At 33.9% G+C, this 20678-nt stretch overlaps 3 protein-coding genes across 4 annotated transcripts; 2 read left to right on the top strand and 1 right to left on the bottom strand.

Annotated features, from left to right (window-relative positions):
- Positions 1 to 713: 713 nt before the first annotated feature.
- Positions 714 to 5619, top strand: LOC114421620 (glutamate-rich WD repeat-containing protein 1-like). The gene is made up of 13 exons (XM_028387643.1): positions 714 to 846; positions 1073 to 1150; positions 1272 to 1435; positions 1744 to 1822; positions 2164 to 2343; positions 2437 to 2535; positions 3265 to 3430; positions 3540 to 3646; positions 3796 to 3935; positions 4019 to 4091; positions 4522 to 4637; positions 4930 to 5047; positions 5136 to 5619. The coding sequence occupies exons 2-13, from the start codon at positions 1103 to 1105 to the stop codon at positions 5268 to 5270; spliced, it is 1425 nt and encodes a 474-aa protein (XP_028243444.1). The 5' UTR covers positions 714 to 846; positions 1073 to 1102; the 3' UTR covers positions 5271 to 5619.
- Positions 5620 to 13512: 7893 nt separating this feature from the next.
- Positions 13513 to 15021, top strand: LOC114421619 (probable methyltransferase At1g27930). Its single transcript, XM_028387642.1, has 2 exons — positions 13513 to 13954; positions 14044 to 15021. Exons 1-2 carry the CDS (start codon positions 13733 to 13735, stop codon positions 14680 to 14682), a joined length of 861 nt encoding a protein of 286 aa, XP_028243443.1. The 5' UTR covers positions 13513 to 13732; the 3' UTR covers positions 14683 to 15021.
- A 1178-nt stretch (positions 15022 to 16199) lies between these two features.
- Positions 16200 to 19334, bottom strand: LOC114422110. 2 transcript variants are annotated; one of them, XM_028388317.1, is made up of 6 exons: positions 19073 to 19334; positions 18871 to 18974; positions 18667 to 18780; positions 17169 to 17252; positions 16929 to 17024; positions 16200 to 16746 (listed from the first exon to the last, which is right to left on the bottom strand). In XM_028388317.1, the coding sequence occupies exons 1-5, from the start codon at positions 19269 to 19271 to the stop codon at positions 16968 to 16970; spliced, it is 558 nt and encodes a 185-aa protein (XP_028244118.1). In that variant the 5' UTR covers positions 19272 to 19334; the 3' UTR covers positions 16200 to 16746; positions 16929 to 16967. The 2 variants fall into 2 exon arrangements, with proteins under 2 accessions (XP_028244118.1, XP_028244117.1); XM_028388316.1 differs by having other exon boundaries at positions 16200 to 16703; positions 19073 to 19333.
- Positions 19335 to 20678: the final 1344 nt, after the last annotated feature.

Raw genomic sequence — 20678 nt, 5'->3', positions numbered from 1 at the left:
ATTAACAAAAACTCACAAACTAGAAATTAACATATGCTGATAAAAAAAGTTTAAGGTAGGAGTTTTCTTCTATTCCACCAATCCTTTAACACGTAGGCATAAAATCATTTTCCAATTAAAATTGCAACTAACTTTTTGAACCATGACTGTCTCACAAATTCCGTTTATGGAATATTAAGAGGAGAAGATGAACAAGGAAAAGACTTTATCATTATGATGGAGTCACTAGGAATTCTAGAAAGGAATAAAAACAACTCAAATTGTGAGGGAGCTCTAAAATCTTCCTCAGAGGAAATAGGGGAGACTGAGAGGAAAATGAAATAATTCTTTGGGGATGGAGAAAGTTTTCAAATTTTTGTGAGGCCAAGAAGGATTTCAAGAGATTTTGGATTTTTTTAAAGACCCTTCTATCCACACCCATTCTTTCCAACTCCTCTTAAGAAGCCCAAAACACAAGGCCTAACATAAAATAACTCATAACACACAAAAAACAAATAAAAAGTATATGTTTATATTATATTTTTCCAAAGATGAACTTAAATCTATATTTTCTTGCAATTCAAATCAGAACACTCAGTCACATATAAAGAAAATCACGATGTTACATTAATTTTATTGTTTAACGTGTAATTAAAATGGAAAAAAAGCAGATGGAAATAATCTTATATAGAATAGAAAAAATAATAACCTCTTTAATATATTTTATAGTAGTATAAGAGATAATAATCATTAAAATAATAGTTAAAAAACCTTATTCGAAACACTATTATTGAAAGTTAGGCCCTAAAACCCCATTCGGTGCTGCCTCAACCCAGACAGCGTTTCTGCGACCAACAGCTACAACAGGTATGTTTTCCCCAATACGCTTCTGCGCCAATGGTTACTCTGTTCTTCACTTTTTGCCCTGTTTCTACTCTCTGTTTTTGGCGCGCACAAGCTAAGCTTCGTTTTTTGTCCATTTAGTCAATCGTAGAGCACCTTATGAATTATGATTTGGATGCGTTATGCTGATTTTTAGAATTTGACCAATAAGATGTTATGTGATTCCATTGACTTATTCATCGTCCCTCAGTTTTTCCCAACTCCGAACTAATCGAAGAAGATGACTCGCGGCATAAAACACCGTCAGAAAGCCAAGAGCAAGAAGAAGGTTCAATCTCGTACCCTGTTCAATGTTTCCTATTATAACCTCACTTCATCATGGTTTTTTGTTGGCACCTCTCATTTTTTTTTAATTTTGTTTAAATTTATGGGCAAAAAAAAAAAATCAGGGCTCGAAGAAAGAGGGTGGTTCTTCTTCATCTTTGGCGCCAGAAATTCCAGCGAAGGTGTGGCAACCGGGCGTGGATAAGTTAGAGGAAGGTGAAGAGCTTCAGTGTGATCCTTCTGCTTACAATTCTCTTCATGCCTTTCACATTGGATGGCCATGTTTGAGGTATTTGCATTCATGCCTCTTTTTTTCTTTTTGACATTTGTTTTTTGCTTTTCTATTTGGCTCCCCAGGAAGAGAACAAAACTTTGAGCTTTTTGATAAACAAACCTGATTGTTTTTGCTGGTTTTGTTAGTGTTAATAATGATAGAATCATAGGTTGTTATTGTTATGCACTTGCGTGAAGTTCCTTTGGCATTGGCATTGCAATTCTGTGGAGAATCTTAGCCACCTTTATTGGGAACTTGCTTTATTTCTGCTTAATATCAGTAATCTTCAAGTTATTATAAATACGTTTTGTGGCTTTTGACAGCTTTGATATTTTACGCGACTCTTTGGGCTTGGTTCGAACAGAATTTCCCCACACAGTATATTTCATGGCAGGGACTCAGGTCAGTGTTGTTTCATTTCAATTTTTTTTTGTTTGAGGATCTTTCATTAATCAAATCGGAGGTGGTTAGTGCCATAGTGGTTACATTCATGAGCAATGATAATGAATATTAGGCTTTGTAGACAAATATTCACTAGAGAAATTTCCCTTTAAAGAAATTTTGAGTCTTGAATACAAATTTCTTTCCTTTTTTATTATAACCAGTAATTATCTCAAGAAAAGTTAATACCTAGCAGCTCATAGTTATGTTGTCCACTTGCTTTGCTTCCTTTGTCTTTTTTCCATTTTACTTCTTTTGATTGACAAAGTCATGTTATGGCAATGCATGTGCATGTGCTACAGGCAGAGAAACCTTCTTGGAATTCTATTGGAATTTTTAAAGTATCAAATATTACTGGAAAGAGACGTGAGCCAGTGCCTAAACTTGGAACTGATGACACTGAAATGGATGGTGAGGATAGTGACAGTGATGATGATAGTGAGGAAGAAGACGAAGGTGGTGCTCAGGGTCCCAGTTTGCAGGAAACTTCCTCTTCATTTGAGTTTTTATTGTTTGATTTATTGACTGCTTCAAATTTGATAGTACTAACATTTTGATTCTTTTCGCATCTACAGTTGCGTAAGGTTGCTCACCAAGGATGTGTCAACCGTATACGCTCCATGCCACAAAATCCTCATATATGTGCAGCTTGGGCCGATACCGGTCATGTACAGGTCAGACTTTTCAACCATTTGATTTCATTTTCTAATTTGACATAAATTTCAAAACCTTAGGATTAATCAAGTGTCCCCTTATGCCCTTATAGGGGAGGGGGGGGATCTCTAGGATTGGGGGGTTATGATTTTATAAAAAAAGACAAAATCTATTTATTTTGACTGTATATGACTCGAGGTTAGCGGATGCCAGAATGTGTAAGATCAAAGTGTCCATAAAATGGGGTGGAAAATAGTTAAATACATGCTTGTGGCTGGCTTTTACTGTGTTATTTATTATTATGCTCTTACACATTGCAGACATTAAATTTGAAACATATAGAATCATAAAACGTTGGCTTGACTTCGTAAATTAATGTTTTTTTTCAAGGCCTTAAGATTGTTTAGTGTTTGTTGAATAAATTAATTAGGACTGCAGGCCTCTTTCTGTGGCTCTATATCAGTTTGGGCTATAATACTTCTGATAAAACTTCAATTGAGTAACTAGTAGGATTAGATATGATAAATTATAGCTCAGGCATAGTTTACTCTTAGATACAGATGTGGTTACCTGGTTCTAAGCATTGTAACATATTTTTCTGAAATTCTTAAATTATGAGCAGAAGCTAAGTTTAAACATTGTGGGGTGCATTTTTCTTCGTCTTATCTTTCATTCATAAAAGTTAAGTACTGTTCTAAGCCATGCCTTCTATTCAGTATACAGTCTGATACTTGAGAATCAATTTGTAGGTCTGGGACCTAAACTCTCACCTCAATGTTCTAGCTGAGACTGAAACAGAAGGTGTCCAAGGAGTTGCTGCAGTTTTTAATCAGGACCCATTGTATAAATTTAAACACAAAGATGAAGGTTATGCTATAGACTGGAGTCCTCTTGTTCCTGGAAAGCTTGCATCTGGTAATCTTTAGTTATATGTTTTTCAGTTTAGCTATGTTTTCCTCTGGCATGTCTCCATATTTAGTGATCACAGATATATGAAGCTTGACAATGATCTTCATTTTTGAAGGGGATTGCAATAATTGTATTTATCTGTGGGAGCCTACATCTGCTGGAACGTGGAATGTTGATAATGCTCCATTTATTGGACATACTGCTAGTGTTGAAGATCTGCAAGTATGTTTACTAATATGCAAAGCAATAGTTCTTCACTTCTTGTAGTTTCAGTATAGTTAGTATATTTTTGTTCCGTACACTCTATTATGACTAGTTTATCCTTATTTTTAAATCTAATTAGATTTGTAATGTTCAATTAATCCCTGCAGTGGAGCCCTACAGAATCTCATGTTTTTGCTTCTTGTTCTGTGGATGGAAACATTGCAATATGGGATACCCGTTTGGGGAAGTCACCAGCTGCATCTTTTAAGGCACATAATGCTGATGTGAATGTAATGTCATGGAACAGGTATTAATACATTAATTCTATGGTGTTCCATCAATTGCTATTCTAGATCTCTTCATCACTTTGTTCTATATTATGCTGAGCAGGTTGGCTAGTTGTATGTTGGCCTCGGGGAGTGATGATGGGACTATTTCTATTCGTGATCTCAGACTGCTCAAGGTATAGGTAGCCTGACTTCATAAAGAATAAAACGATGGTAAACATTTATTACAGGAAGGTTACTGTTTGCATGTGATGTTCTCTCATGTCAATGGTGTTTCAAGTTATCTCATATCCAGCTTCAATTTTTTTTATCATTCTTTTTTCCTGGTGTCCCAGTAGGCATATTTCATCGTTATTTGTAAAGCTGTCTGATATGACTTTTTTTTTTCCTTGTTGCATTATTGCATCCTTCTTTTACCAATCATTTTGTACGTGCAAATCAAGTGCCTATAAATCCATGTATAAAGGAACTTCAAGATGCATTATGGTGAAGAACTATTATTGCATTATTATGATTTAGAAAGTAACTTTCACATTGTCTGATTTTTCTGCTTATTTACTTTTGCTACGAAAGCTGATGTGAAAAGTGCATTATTTTTGTGGGCAGGAAGGAGATTCTGTTGTAGCACATTTCGAATATCACAAGCACCCAATCACATCCATTGAGTGGAGTCCACATGAAGCCTCTTCATTGGCAGTTTCTTCATCTGATAATCAGCTTACGTAAGTAAAGGATATTGATAGCATTATCTGCTGAATTATTTTTTGCATTTATACTGTTAAGAGAGATTTAGTGGTAAAAGGTCTATCTTTACACTTATACATGACACTAAACTTTATGGCATCTTCTGATCCAAATAGCCAACCTGCCAGGTGGGAAAAGGCTTAGTTGTAGGGTTTTTTTTTCTTCTTCTTCTTTGGGTCTGACCCTTCCCAAGAACTTACAAGCACCACTGCCCCTTTTTTCTTTGTTTTATATTTGGGATTTAACAAGTTATGTAACCTTTCACCACAGAATATGGGACCTTTCTTTAGAAAAGGACGAGGAAGAGGAGGCTGAATTTAAAGCTAAAACTAAAGAACAAGTTAATGCTCCTGAAGATCTGCCTCCCCAACTATTATTTATTCATCAGGTATGTCCAATTGCTCCACTTTATTTATCTGAATGGTAGAATAAAATTCCCTGAGTAATTGTGTTCATTTTGCCTTGAATTAAAACAGGGACAGAAAGACCTGAAGGAACTACATTGGCACACACAGATTCCTGGAATGATTGTATCTACCGCTGAAGATGGATTCAACGTCCTTATGCCTTCAAATATTCAGAGCACACTGCCATCGAATGGTGCTTTGTAGACGCCCCCCGTGCTAAATTTTCAAGCAATAAGCTGCTTCTGGTTACGATCATCGTCAATCTACTTGAATGTTGTTGAAGAAAGTTTCCTATTGTAACTTTTTTTTCTTTTTGGTTCCTTTTGTTTTCTTCTTGGCCCGTGCTTCAAGTTTTGTGGATTATCTGGTTAGCTTGGTATTCTTCACTTGATTTTGAATGCAATTTTCGTGTATGCCGTCTAAACTAAGTCATGTAGACCAAAAGTAAAGTGGAAACAAACAGGCTAATTTAGCCAAAAAATTTATTTATATGCTCGTCATAATTTCATTATATTGGAATTTTTTAGCTAATCAATCGTCGGAAATTTGTTAACTAGTGTGTTTACCATTCATTGGATTTTAAATTTTAATGACAGCTTGCCTAATTCATATTGTATTGTAAAAAACCCAGGTTAGTTGAATGTTTCAATTTTGTTAAGTTCAAATAACGTCACCAATATATTGGGTCTTGTGTATTGTCTCTCCATAATGAGTTAAGCCTAGTCCAGTATAGATTTATTCATTTAAAACCTGGACTCAACTCTAACCGTTGCAGTTGCAGATCATCTAACTTCTTCAGTCACTGAATACGGTATTACTACACTTAGGTATGTTTGGTGGTCGAATAAATCGTTTAGTCTATTATTACCTCTGTTTCTTTTTATAAGAAACAAGTGATATTAAAAAATATACTATAACTTATTTCTTATAAAAAGACCGAACGTAGTAATATTTTTTAGTGAATCATTTTTTAATTTTATAAAATTATTACTTTTATAAATGCCATAGCCTATTACTCTAATACTACTAGTCATTTTAGAAAAAAATCTAACACCAAAAGTCCATCCCACATAGCAATTAATATTTTACAAATGTCGTAGGTATTATTCTAATAGGTATCGGTAATTAGTATCCTTAGGACATTAATTAAATAAGTAAAAGAAGAAAATATTTATTATGTAAACATAGGAGAACATACAATATATTATGAGTAACATAATTGTCCGTCTTTTAATAAAATGATTAATTAAATTTTTAGTCCTTCAATTTTTTTATATTCTAATTTTTAGTCCCTCAAAATTTATTTGACAATTTGTAGTCCTCCATTAATTTTTTATTAGTATTTTTAGTCCCTAAAAATTTATTTGCCTATTTTTAATCCTTCATTTATTTTTATTACTCAAAATTAGTTCAAGATATATAAAAATGATAGACTAAAAATGGACAAAACAATGACTAATCTTAAGTAATAAAGTTAAATGAGAGACTAAACATGGACAACAAATCTGAGGGACTAAAAATATGGATGGATAGTTAAGGGAGGACTAAAAATTAGAATCTAAAGAGATTGAAGGATTAAAAATTTAATTAACTCTTAATAAAAAATATTTTTACTTTTAAGTTTTTAACCCATACTCACTTGTTATGATTTCACTATTCTAATATACTTTTAATGTTAGAAAGGAAGAAAAATCTAACATTAAAAGTCCATCCCACATAACAATAGTACGCTTTAAATAGTGCGGGAGTTACTCCTGTAGTCCTGTAAGTCTTTAATAGCTGGACGTCGGGAAGAATTACATGAAGGAGACTATACATGTACAGAAGGTAGACTTTTATATAGAGCAATAGACAGATATAGAATAGAAATTAGAAAGACAATAAAAATGTTGTACTTGTTTACCCAGTTTAGATAGATAGTAACTAATGAGTGAATAACGATTAGCGTAACATATGGCAGTTCGAAATGTACAACCTAAAACAAATTAAAACATAGTCCTTGATGGGCCACTACTTTACAGTAATCTATCATATGCTATATTCTAGCATGTGGAAAAGAAGTCCACACAAAGATAATTACTTTAATAAAGACAGCCAGAATTGAAGAGGGTCGAAAAATTCTAGACAAAATGTTGCAGACTCAAATCAATTAATTCTATATATGCTGCAACCCTGCAAATTAATCAAAATCCATCCATCACTAAACATTATGAGTAGTAATAGCAAAACAACCACCACGGCTACTTTCATTCAAAGTGGTGCTATCTGTTACGTGAGTCATTAATTGAACGCACCCATCACGAATAAATGTAGACAGAACCAATTGGAATCACGACGAAGAAAATGGCCCAAACAACAGCTATTAGGTCTGCAATGAGAACAGGTCTAAGCATGTTTCCATAAGAGCCCTTGTGGATGTCTGAGAGTGGTGGTGGTGTTCCCGCTGTTGAAGCTGAATTGGTTCTCAACGAAGCATTTCTGAAGATAGCCGCGTCACGGGAGTTTGGAGATAGACCCAGAAGCTCTGCCATCAAATCAAATCAAATGTGTCCCATTTTAATCATTTGTAAATAAAATAAAATAAAAGATCAATGGTTATTCTTAATTATAAGTTAGTTTATGTTAAACATAATGATTTTTTTAAATACAAAACTACAAAATAATGTGTTTGCTAAATCAAATTTAGGCTAAAACATGCTAGAAATCCTAGAAATTATCCGAATTTTGTAATTGATCGATGAATTTTTTGGGTTTCTTGTTAGGTTCCTAAAACTTTAAAAATTTTGTGAAAAATCCCTATAGTTAGGTGACATGTTAAGAATACACGTATGAAGTCACATTAGAAGGCAGTACATGTCATCTGATGATGTCATCCAAACCTCACCTATGTTGGCTTGTGGTGCTCACTCGCTTTTGCGCCATCACTCTCTCAAACCTCACCTATGTGTACCTTATCTTCGATCACATTTTCTTTCAAAGTCTACGCTGTCCACCCCATCGCCTTCTCCTTCTTTCACACATGATCCACTCCCAACCCTCTATCCCAACCACTTTATCTTCTCCCACACGCTCAAAACCTACCCTAGGCCACTCGTTGCAGAATTCATGTATGCCTAGATCATTAAATAAGGATTTCTCCAATACCAAACGTAACCAAACACCAACAACCGCCCCATCTCTAACACATGCCACTGCCACCTAAGCCACCACCACTGTCGTAGCCACCCAACCTTATCACTGCATGCGCGACACCACCACCTCTGTAATTGTGCGCGACTCCTCTTCCTATAACCATTGCACCTGTCATAGGAAAGAAAGAAGAAGTGATTGTTGTTAACAGAGAAGAAGTTGCGAAGCAAATCTCTTGTTTCCTTGACCCTTCCATTATGTGTTCCAAAACCTTCATTGCCTCGTTACAAAGCAAGTCTCCTAGTGGCACGTCATGTCATCGATACCTCTAACGTGACTCTGTATGAGTATCGCTGATGTGTCCAAATAATGAACATGCTATCACATTTTGGATGGAGACTAACGACAAAGATCTCGTATAAAATTTTTAAAGTTTTAGAGACCCAACAAGAAACAAATTTTTTTTAGGAATCAATTACAAAATTTAAATATATTTTAGGAAACATATTTAAACCTTAAATTTATACTTACATTAAATTATATATATATATATATATATATATAAGTTGATATGTATTTCCTTCTTGGTGAATGTACAATTAATTTGTAAATTTACTTATAATAATATTTCTTCCGGTTAGTCAATCACTTTAAAAATTACAACCACAATTTTTAATGTACAACTCTTATTCATTTATTTCTACAATTCCTTTTCACTTATATTAAATATTACCTAATAGAGTTTCAGTGCTTGAATTTTTCTATAAAATAATGAAAATGACTGTAATAAGCGTACATAGTCACTTACAGCGTCAATAAATAAATAAAATCATCTTTAGGATAAATTTTAAGACAATTGTTATAAAATTTAACAAATTAAAATTAACATACACAATATTAATTGATTGGTGAAATCATATAGTTACTTGTATCATACAATAATTTCTCCAATAAAGTTGGAGTTGTGCTAATTATGAAGTGACAGTTCTTTATATGGTCATTAAGTTAGATTCGGATTATGAGCTAGTATTTGGCAAATGGATGAAGTAGTAATTAATAAAGGCATTGATATGATTCTGATTGGGATGAGGACAAGTTAAGGAAGAGTGAGTTATGGGATGGACAGTTGGTGGTGCTGGCATTCTTCAAGCTGCAAGCAGCCTGCCCTTGTGCTCGCAGCAGTCCTTGCTCGGAACCAAAGGGACACTATCACTACTCTCATTTTTGACTGAGGATGGGGTTTTTTTATATTGAGAGTGTGATAAATGGAATATAAATTCATAGATTATTTATTTTTTATTATATTCAGGAATTAGATATGAAAATAAATGCTAAATTCAACGATTAAACAGGGAATTTTTTAAGACTACAACTATTCGATTTCTTTTCCTAAGAAAAATCAGATCACAACCAATCGAAATTGGGGGTAATGCAAGACACATCTACATTATTTTTGGTCTAGCAATGGCCCGGCCAGCACATGCATGTATCATGGATATACACTAAAAAAATAGGTACAATAATACTAATATTCTACAGGATATAATAATACAAACACAAGTAATATCTAAATGAATGATGAACATACATTACAGATTAATAGGTACATTAATAATATTCTGATGGGATATAATAATACCAACACAAGTAATATCTAAATGCATGATGGTCATACATTAGAGATGAACAGGTACAATAATGATATTCTACCGGATATAATAATACCAACACAAGTAATATATACTAAGTGAGTAAAAAAAAGTATCATATATAATTAATATGCATTCGTTGGCCCATATATACCAATAGTAGTTTCCTGGATCCATGTGGAATTTTGGTAAAAATGGTATCTCTTCCAACCAAGCCCACTCAACAACACATCTGTTGGGTTTTGGGTCAACTTTCTTCTTATGGGTGATTAATTCTCTAAATTTTTTTTATCGTTAAATATTAATTATTAATTCATTAATTTTTATTAATAAAATAATTTAAACTTATAACTTGTTTTTTTTCTTTTTTTCTCTTTTATCACAAAACTAATCTTATATCTCCAATTAATTGTCAAGTAGTAATAAGTTAGTAATAATTTTTACATTTAAATATTTTTTGGTTATTTAAATTTAAAACTATTATTGACGTATGACAAAACACTAATTAAGTGGATTGGATGGGTGATAAGTTGAGTTCACCATATTTTTTAAGGCAACAAAAAATTACTTTTGTAATAAATTAAATTCATCACAATTTTATTTATTTGTTGCTTCTAAAAATTATGATAAGTTGAACTCACCACTAATCAAGACTCAAAGTGAGCATTTAATTTTTGGATTTGAATGGATCAGTTGATGTGGTGGGACCCAATGAATACCCACAGAAAAGTATGCGAAAGGAGAGAGCGTGGAAATGGTTGTGAAGAGATGTCACACAGGACAAGGAGAGCGAAGGGTGTTCATTGACATGCAATTATCTTATTCTTACTCGATTTTAAATTTGACTGGTACCATTTATTTCAATTTGACTCAAACTCTATCATTTATTGGAAGATTTGTTGATATAATATATTCATTTAATACTATAAATAAAATTGTAAAATTTAAGAAATATAAAATTACAATCAAGATATAATTATTATTTTTAAATGATACTATACTGTTTATTCTGTTGGTTTGCATGACAGTTGGTAAATACCATTAACTATTTATAGTTTTATGCGTGTAGAAATATTATGTCTATATGAGGTGACTGCTAATCCAAACTGTAAATCCTAAACAATAGTACTTTAGAGCACAGTACATAATACATGTTGTTATTATAAATTTTTTATATTATCAAATATTTTAAAATATTGAAAATTTGCCTGTATATCTAAGAGATGTTTACACCATGCACTTTGGAGGATGGATATTAACTTGACGAAATTTTTTTTCATATTCTTGTGATATATGGAAGGTTGAGTTGGGACCACCAAATATGTGGAAAGTTATGTACAAACTTATCTTCTTCTTCTTTCTGTCCGTAGACTTTTATAAGGGATATTAATATATTTCCGTTTCAGAGGCTAACATGTCACGATTAGGAGAAACAATTAAATTTTTATTAAAAAGAAATAAAATAAAATAAATTCAACTTTATTCAAGATTAAAACCAATTGAAAAACGTTTTAATTTTTATTTGTGACGATTGATAAATTTAAAGATAAGTTTCCATTAAAATTTTGATCATTCATAAAAAAAGGTTAGAAACTTAATCTGATTATCCTTTTGTTACATCTAATAAAAATGATTTCCACATAAGTAATCATTATATTATTGAGAAATGGCAAACTAATGAGTTATGAGACAATATTTAACTCCCTACGCATAAAAATAATCGTCACAACTAAGGGTAAAGGGAATCTCAAACGGGGAAGATAGCGCGGCCCACTCACCAACTACTGTGTATAGAAAAAGATCAAATGGAGCAAATTGAGTCTTGTTTCCTCAGACAAAAAAGAAACTAAATAGTGTGCCCTTTTTTCTCTTTGAAGATTGGCTTCGTCAGAGGAAACGATTCTCCCCAAAGTGTTGATTGGCGAATAAGAGATGATTAATCGCGCAAGGAAGAGAATGATTCAGAAGAACCCAAAATATTACGCAGAACACCGGTAGGACAACAGGGCATGTAACAAGTGTCAAAGAAGCGCAAGCCAAGAGAACAAAAATCAGCAAATAGTTATATGCTGTTTTTTTTTTTTCCGGCATATATTACTGTAGTAGTAATTAAATAGTATTGTTGAGGATATTTTAAAATTGGTTTAGTTAATTTTATTATACCTCAAATATAAGTCGCTTTTAAATTATTACAAAATATTTTTTTTCAACCAAGTATTTGAATAATTTTTACATTTTATTTTACTAATTGTCGTTAGTCTTATTCCATTAAGTGATAATGTGACAAACGGAATGTCGTGTCATCACGTCTTATCTTCGACACCTTAGCACCACCTCGTCACTTTCTTTCCCTTCTTTGACGGAAACCCGCACCATCCAAACCCTTCTCTCCTTCTTTTTCTTATCCAACTGAAAACAACCCACCCCATGCCACCAATATAAAACAACTCACCTCAATGATCCATCTTGTCTCTTAATCGATAATGACAACAAAAACATAATTATCAACAACACAAGTGGATTTGATTGCGTCGAGGAAGGTGGTGCGAATCCGTGAGGACGCTAGTACAACAAAGAAGCCGCAACTCATGTCCAAGCTCATTCACCGCCCGTGCACACCATCACCACTGAGATCCACCTCTATGTGCTCGCAACAACAACGACCTAGCCATCACCAACCATCGCATCATCATGCACAACTCCACCCTCAACACCTCTATGTGATCATTGGTGACAACAAGAGCGACCGTTTTCAAACGTATGGCGTAGTGAAAAGGGTGGAAAAAACCTAGTTTTGGAGGCATTGGGTGATGTCGTTGAGCATTGCGGCAAGGTTCGAGACAAGGGGTGGCTGTTAACGACGACATCTTAGGCGCGATGGATGTGCATGACGACAAGTTTCATGGCTTTGATGATCTTTTGCATGGTTTGAATAGTCTGGAGAGTCCACATAGCTCATGGGTGTCACAACGAACCAGAGAGAAGTGGGGTTTTAAGTGGGAAAACATTAAATTAGGGAATGGGGTTTAGGGTTAGGTTGAGTTATTTTTTTTCCAGAGAGGTGATTGTGATGTTGGATGGTTCATTTCATCATTGTTGTTTTGTTTGTTTGAATTGAAAAAAGTCAATGTGGTGATGGTTGTGTAGCTTGGTCGATGGTGGTGCGGCACGATAACGACGATTTTCGTTGGAAAAGGGAAAGAAAAGGAAGAAAGAGAAGGTGATGATGTGACGCAAGATATAAGTGATAAGGTACGATAACATGTAATAAGAAGATACTAACGATAAATAGTAAAATAAATGTTAAGTAATAATATAAAATTGGTTTATATTTTAGGTATAAAAAACTTAAATAAGTTTTTTAAAATTTAAACAAAAAATATTTAAATCAGAACATTTTAAATACTCCTAGTAATCCATTAGAGCATGTTGGAATATAAAACTACAAGTGCTCCCTAAAAAACATGTATAATGTGTATCAAACAGGTCATTAGATCATTACTCCTCACGAAATAGGGAAAAAGAAAAAAGAAAAACCAAAGACTGGGTCATGAATCATGATTACTGTAGCACCACGTGGTACTGCGAGAATCGCGACATCTGACAGACATTTTCTCAAACACGGCACCCACTTTTTAAATTTCAAAAACTCCGAGGGTCTCATCCAATCCCATCCGAACATGAAGACACTGCCCCGCGTACGGTCGTGCAGCGCATTTGCCAAATTACGAACCCCTAACCCCAATTACCATTTATTTGCACCGTCTTACCCTCACATCTATCTATCTTAAAAACACTTTAAAAATCCCTCACCTATCCCCACTTCCATAACCATTTTCTTTTCCAAACCCCTCAAACTAACTATATCTATCCATTAAGGGATATTCAATGCAATTAGCGAATGAGAGAATGAAGAGCCGGTGGTTCGTGTGGCTTTTGGCGGTACTAGGCATCATCGGAGCCACACTCTTCATAGTGAGCTTGATCCAAACCTCGGAGAACAACTTCCTATGTTCCATAACAAGAACGATGCAGCAGCAGCAGCAGCAGTTCACCGATGGCCCCACATCGATGCAACTCAAAGCCATCCTCCACTACGCGACCTCTCAGGTATCCACAAATGTTAATGACTTTTTCCTCCTCTTCTCTTATTTCTTAATCATTCATCCAACCAAACTTATATCTCTTCTGTTCTGCAGATTGTCCCTCAACAATCTCTTTCCGAGATTACAATAACCTTCGACGTGCTCCAAAGCCTCCACCGCCCCGCCAACTTCCTCGTGTTTGGGCTGGGCCGCGATTCTCTCATGTGGGCCAGCCTCAACCCGCACGGCACCACCCTGTTCCTCGAGGAGGACCCTAAATGGTTCGGGATCGTCACCAAGGAGGCGCCCTACCTCCGGGCCCACACGGTCCGTTACCGTACACAGCTCCGAGAAGCCGACAGCCTCATGTCCTCGTACCGATCCGAACCCGCGTGTTTTCCGGCCACCGCCACGCTCCGCGGCAACGAGCGGTGCAAACTTGCCCTACATAACCTCCCTGACGAGGTTTATGAGAAGGAGTGGGATTTGATTATGATCGACGCGCCGAAGGGGTACTTCGCGGAGGCGCCGGGGCGCATGGCGGCGATATTCTCGGCGGCGGTGATGGCGAGGGACAGGAAGGGATCCGGTGTGACGCACGTGTTCTTGCACGATGTGGATCGGAAGGTGGAGAAGGTTTACGCGGAGGAGTTTCTGTGTAGGAAGCACTTGGTCAAAGGTGTTGGGAGGCTCTGGCATTTCGAGATTCCTCCAATGGGTAATAACACTCGTGACTACGCACGTTTCTGTTAGGGTTCAGGATTATTACAGTATTAGTATTCTTTTTTTTACCGGTGTAGTGAAATACATTACTGGAGAAGAATAGTGAGAGGAGCATATATATCTATATGTTACTACAGCTTTATTAAAAGAAAAACTCTAGATTGCTTTTGCTTTTCCAATTTATGTTGTCGGTTATGGATACCAAAAAAAAAGGAGGAATGGGATTGTTTGTGGTTGTGGGTTGCGAGATTACATGTGATGATTCCGCTGCAATCTACCGACACTAGATGATAACCTTGTGCATTGTGTTCTCTTACTTTTTAGACATTGTCTTCAATGGCAAATTTGATTATTTATTGTCCATTTCAATTTGTCCAAACCGAAAGAGTTATAAGAATAGGTAACACACTCAAGTGGCAAATAAATTTTTTTTCGCTTTTTTTTTATCGGTTTAATTCTACTCTGATTTTGGTCTCACAAATTTGGAAATCTCACAAGTTTCAGTTACACTAATTGAAGGCCCCAAATTTCTTTCCCATTGAAATTTCTTCCTTATTCTTCCACTAAAAAGTCAGTGGCGGCTTACAAACGTGTTTGACAAAGATGTTGGCATATAAAGTAAACGTTGACTAAGTATTGAAGGTGAGATTTCAATCTCAATCTCCATCCCTATACAACAACAACAATACTAAGAACTTCATTATATGTCAATATATTAATTTGAAATGTAAATGAAATTTATACAATATAATGACATAAATGAATGGTAGTTTAAAATTGCCTATATAGTAATTACATCTAATGCTATGAAATTAGACAAACAATAATTTATATTTTTAATACTATATATCTTAATTTTGATTTAATGACTATCTTTTGAATATACTTTTTTAAATATACTATAGTAGTAAATCACAATAATTGTGTTTAGCTTTTTACGTGTTAATCTAGGTAATAAGGCAATAAAAACGTATTGTTAACGAATTGCTAGACTCAGATTCATTGTTTGCATAAAAATGTCATAAATAACATGGGACAAAATATAGTTGACCGAGCAATTAACAGAAATAAAAACGAAAACATACTAAATAAATGATAGCTTTTATAATGCTCTGTCTAAAAAAAATTAATAAAGCCGGAAAATTAAATAATGGATGTTAATTATTCTATTTACGTTCATGGGAAAAACCACGACTAATATATCTGTTTTGAAATTTCAATTCTTCAATATCAATGCAAATGTGGTACATTTATTTCAATATAATAATAGCAGTTTGCATCCAATTTCTTTCATGGAAGCACCAAACGATTAATTATTCTATTTACGTTAATTTCTTTTGGCTTTGAAATTTCAATTCTTCAATTTCAATGCAATTATGCAAATGTCGTGCCTTTATTTCATTATAATAGAAGTTTGCATTCAATTTCTTTCATGGAATCACCAAACTCGTGAGTAAATAAACTACCGTATAAAAGACACCCGAATAATTCACAAGTTTTGTTTTCTTTGATTTGTGAGAAAAGAAAAAAAAAGGAATGATAATTAGTAAAGATAAAAATAGAGGACGTGAATTTATTTATTGTAATGTATTACGTTCATGTATATTTCTTCGGAAAGATTCGAAATTTTACAGTTCAACATTCAACTTCAAAAGTTTCGTAGAGAATGCCAAGTTTTTGTTTCATTTTCAATTGAAACAAATTAGTACAAATTCTGAAAGCAAAGAAGATTTTTTTTAGTTAATCAGGCTCTTGACCACCAAGAGAGAGGTGGAAAGGGGTTGAAAAAAGGGTCAGAGACTCAATGCATTCTGAAGATCAAACTCAAGCACTCTTGTACGTGCCAATGCATAAATGCTAACAATGTGAGTGATGGATTGAGTTGAACATAAGTTCAGTTGGATGAAACTTTAATCCATGCACTCTAAATCAACTAACTAGGCCGTTTCACTGTCTCAAGGCATCCACATCCAACTCTTTGTAGAAAGAATTCTGAACATTTTCTCTAATTATTTCTTCCACTCGTTATGACACTCCAAAACTAGATTGTTCTACAATCAAAGCACCATTTATGAAAAATAGATCACCCATCAACTACATATATTAAATAAAAAAGCAAAAAGTAGTGGCTATTAGATTATCTACCATTAACAAATCATGATGTTACATCTTCAGGGATTACAAAAGAAATCCAAATTGCACCATGATTACTCTGATTAGAATGATATCATGGGTTAATTAATGCTTAGGTAGTAAAAAACCATGTTGGTACATACCTTGCAATCGTGGTGTTCTCTACAAAACAATGTGACAGATTATAAAAAATATTTCACCCGGTTGTCTGTCCTCATGGCATTATATACAGCTTGGACCTGAAAAATGCAACAACATTCCATATCAAAGACAATATACCCTTTCCTTCTTTTCCCTCATGTTCTTTTAGTGGAAATAAGCAATAGCAATTAACTGCAAAGTGATAGAAATTAGAAAGATGGGACGAAATGAGACAGAAAGACCTGTTCACTAGAAACAACTTGAATGGGCCCAATATTTACAGATACATATTTGCCCCCCGACGATAACTTTTGCTTCACATATCCCTGTAATAAAGATGTTAAAAAGATGTCAAGTTCCAATTGAAAAATGAAGCTCGACCACTGGATAAAAGTATAGATGCAATATACCGATAACAGTTGAATCAAGCAAATCTTCTGCAACCTAGCAAACTATCGAAGGTTTACATTCACATCATGTTGTACAGTCCATAGCCCACAAGGAGAATCAATTATAATTGAAAGAGAAATCAAAGTCAGCTTCAACATACATTTTATGTTATCAATATTGGGTTGGTAATGAACAAGCAACCAGTCCAGTTTGCAAGTTCATATTATGATTTACTTTCCAGCACTATACAAGTCCATAGTCTTCATTAAAGTGACAACTGAATTCATTGAAACAAGTCCATTCTGTCCTAATTATCTTCATTGAAAAATGAAATGTAATTAAGCACACCTTTTATGACAGAAGATCATCAATAACCAATTAAACATTACCACCAAAGAAGATATAAAACAAATTTTAACCAAAGTAAGTTAAAAATAGATACAAAATAACCTTAATTTATATCAGCAGTTAATCTTAAATAGCTCTAAATTAGCCCGAGTGATGACAAACTGTTTATTAAGTAAACCAAAACTGTTTATTAACTTCACATATATTTTGTTCGTAGTTTTATATTGTTATAACTTATGCACTGTTTAGTTGATCAAGATTCATGGAAACATAGAACCACCACAGGCACAAAACTATTTAAGTTTAAAAGTTGCACCAGACTCAGTAAGGCCACAGTAGTTAGTTGTAAGCATATTGATTTACTTATCCTGCGATGCTGATATAGAAAAACTTATCCTGTGAGAGTTTAGGTACATATTAAGTAAAATGTAATTTATTTCAACAAAATCACTACAATTAGGTTTTTTTTTTTTGCCTTTAAGCCTATTCAGTTTCTATTACTTTCCTTCAATTCATCATTCACACAAAATATAAGTTTCCTTCTTCGACTGTTATTAATTTAGTTTATTATACAAACTCAGCAAACAAAACATCGTCACCCACCATAAACATCAAGTAGAGTTCAAGAGGAAGCCAATTTACACACACACACACAAATTAGATACAAAAATAGTGGCACACTTAACCTTACAGTAATAAGATTGATAGTGAAATACTTATAATACCCAGTTTGGATACAAGGTTAAAAGTCATATTGAGGGCTTCTGTACTGGAAAAAGCTCTACATTTTCAGTAGAGAAGTTCTCAAAAGCACTTATAATTGTATGCATACAGGCCCTAAGTTAATATTAGACAGGCACACACATGACCCCGACCCCAACCTCAATTAGTAATAATTATCATGACATCAAAATGGATGTCATTTGGAGTTTTATCATATAATAGTAAAACTTATCCGATAACGAAAGTTCAATTTCCATAAATGACTTGATATAGATATACCTGAGGAATTGGTTGTTGGATTACAGATTCGACAGCAACAACCATGGCTTGCACAAAATCCTCACCTCCAGTTCCAATGGCGGTAAATCCTCGATCGGTTGGGTACGAGTTCACCTGTGCAGCACAAACAATTAATCCAATATTCACAAGTTGTAGCTACTAAACGAAAACAAAGAAAGCCTTATGAAAACAATGAAACAAAACCTTCTGGTCCAAAGCCAACCATTCATTGTTAGAATCATCGGCAGCAGTGCTTCCAATAATTACGTTTGTTGTTTGGCCAACCCTCCCTTCGCCTTTGGAAATCTCTGTTGTAACAGAAAAACGATAAAATTAACAGTAATAGCAAAATTAATAACGGAATGTAACAGTTTCGTGGGTTTTGAAATGAAATAGTTGGAATTACCTGAAATGGCCTTCAAGACAGGGTCCTGAGACAACGGCGTTTCGTTCTGAGAGGAAGAATAAGGGGGTTTTGGAGAATGAAACCGGCAAGACCATTGGTTGAGTGAAGCTATGTGATGTTTGTTAGAATTGAAATTTAAAGAACGGAGTAGGGTGGGTTCTATGAGAATGGTGGAACGAAGCATACCCCTGCACGCCATTTTTTCCTAATCCCCAATCCAATCTTCTCTTTCTCCTTCCCTTTTCTTCTAAAAAATAAGAAGGAGATTATCTCAAGAAATAAATTGTTTTCTATAAAATTTCAGATTTTTTTATTATTTTAATTTCTGTAAAAAAAAAAAAGTTGCCTACTTTAAATCTTTCATTTATTTCCTATTAGTTTTGTACCTCACGGCTCAAACTTCTCCCATGCGGCATTCGTGGCTCGAATACAGACCCACCTCACTTTCATAACAATAATCATTTCTGAAACTATAATGGTCATAAAGAAATTACCTTACAAGATACCAGTAACCACGATTAATAGGGAGTTAAAGATCGCCCACATGTCATGGTTTTTATTATGCTTACCTATGACATTTTATTGCAAAGCAAAATTAGTTTGCCAAATTTTATTTATATGCTGTGTCTTTGTACCTATAGAAGTGCAACCCACATGAACAAAAAAAAATTAGTGACAATATTACATAATAAAAAAAACCCTAATCTAATAAATATTTTAAAAATAATTTGCAAAATTACACTACTCTAATAAGTATTTCTAATCCATCCACTAATCAAGTTAATCAGGTGATGTATGCAAACTCATTCTTGCGGGCTCTGTCCTTGTTTTGAAAACACGGGCCGAAGAAATAAATGCGACCATAATGGACCTAAATGAGAAGTCGTAAAAGGCTGTTATCTGGACTCTGTAATGGCATAATGGACCTAAACGAGAAGTCGTAAAAGCCTTGAAACTTTGAAACAATTAGGAACCAAGTTTTTATTATCCTCACACTTCCTAATTTTGATATTTTTTATCAAAAATTTTACATTTATATTAATTATGCATTAGTTGTTTCAATATGAATTTTACTCTTGATTTAAAATGAAAAAAATATCAAATTAATCTATAAGTGTACCATTAATAAGTATTTTACTATTAATTATTGGAGTCAATTTTTATTCATTAATGGAATAAAGATTTTATATTATCAACCAATTGAAAATTATTTTAATATAATTTATAAAAAAATTATTACAAAAACCTACCATCTTATTATTATAACACTTTTATGCTTTTACGAAGCATATTCTAATTAAGATCAACTATTGTGAGTTTACGTTAATAAGAAAATGTATTACATTTAATAACATAATACAATAAAATATATTAATTGCATACTAATAAAACCATTTATTATTGCAATATACCGTATTGCTATTTTAAATTTACAGTATTGATATTAATAATTTATTTTTTATAAAATAAATTTATATTAACAAGAAGAAGTCTAACCACAAATTTGTACAGTCGGGATAAAAAGCCAAAGATCGTGAATGCGTCCTATTGGAAGTCAAGGGAATGTCGTAAAGATTTAACACAACTTCAATTCATTCTTATCTTC

This window comes from Glycine soja, chromosome 8, assembly GCF_004193775.1.
Source record: "Glycine soja cultivar W05 chromosome 8, ASM419377v2, whole genome shotgun sequence".
NCBI lineage: Eukaryota > Viridiplantae > Streptophyta > Magnoliopsida > Fabales > Fabaceae > Glycine > Glycine soja.
The sequence above is the reverse complement of the archived record's forward strand: the minus strand, read 5'-3'. Positions and strand labels throughout refer to the sequence as shown.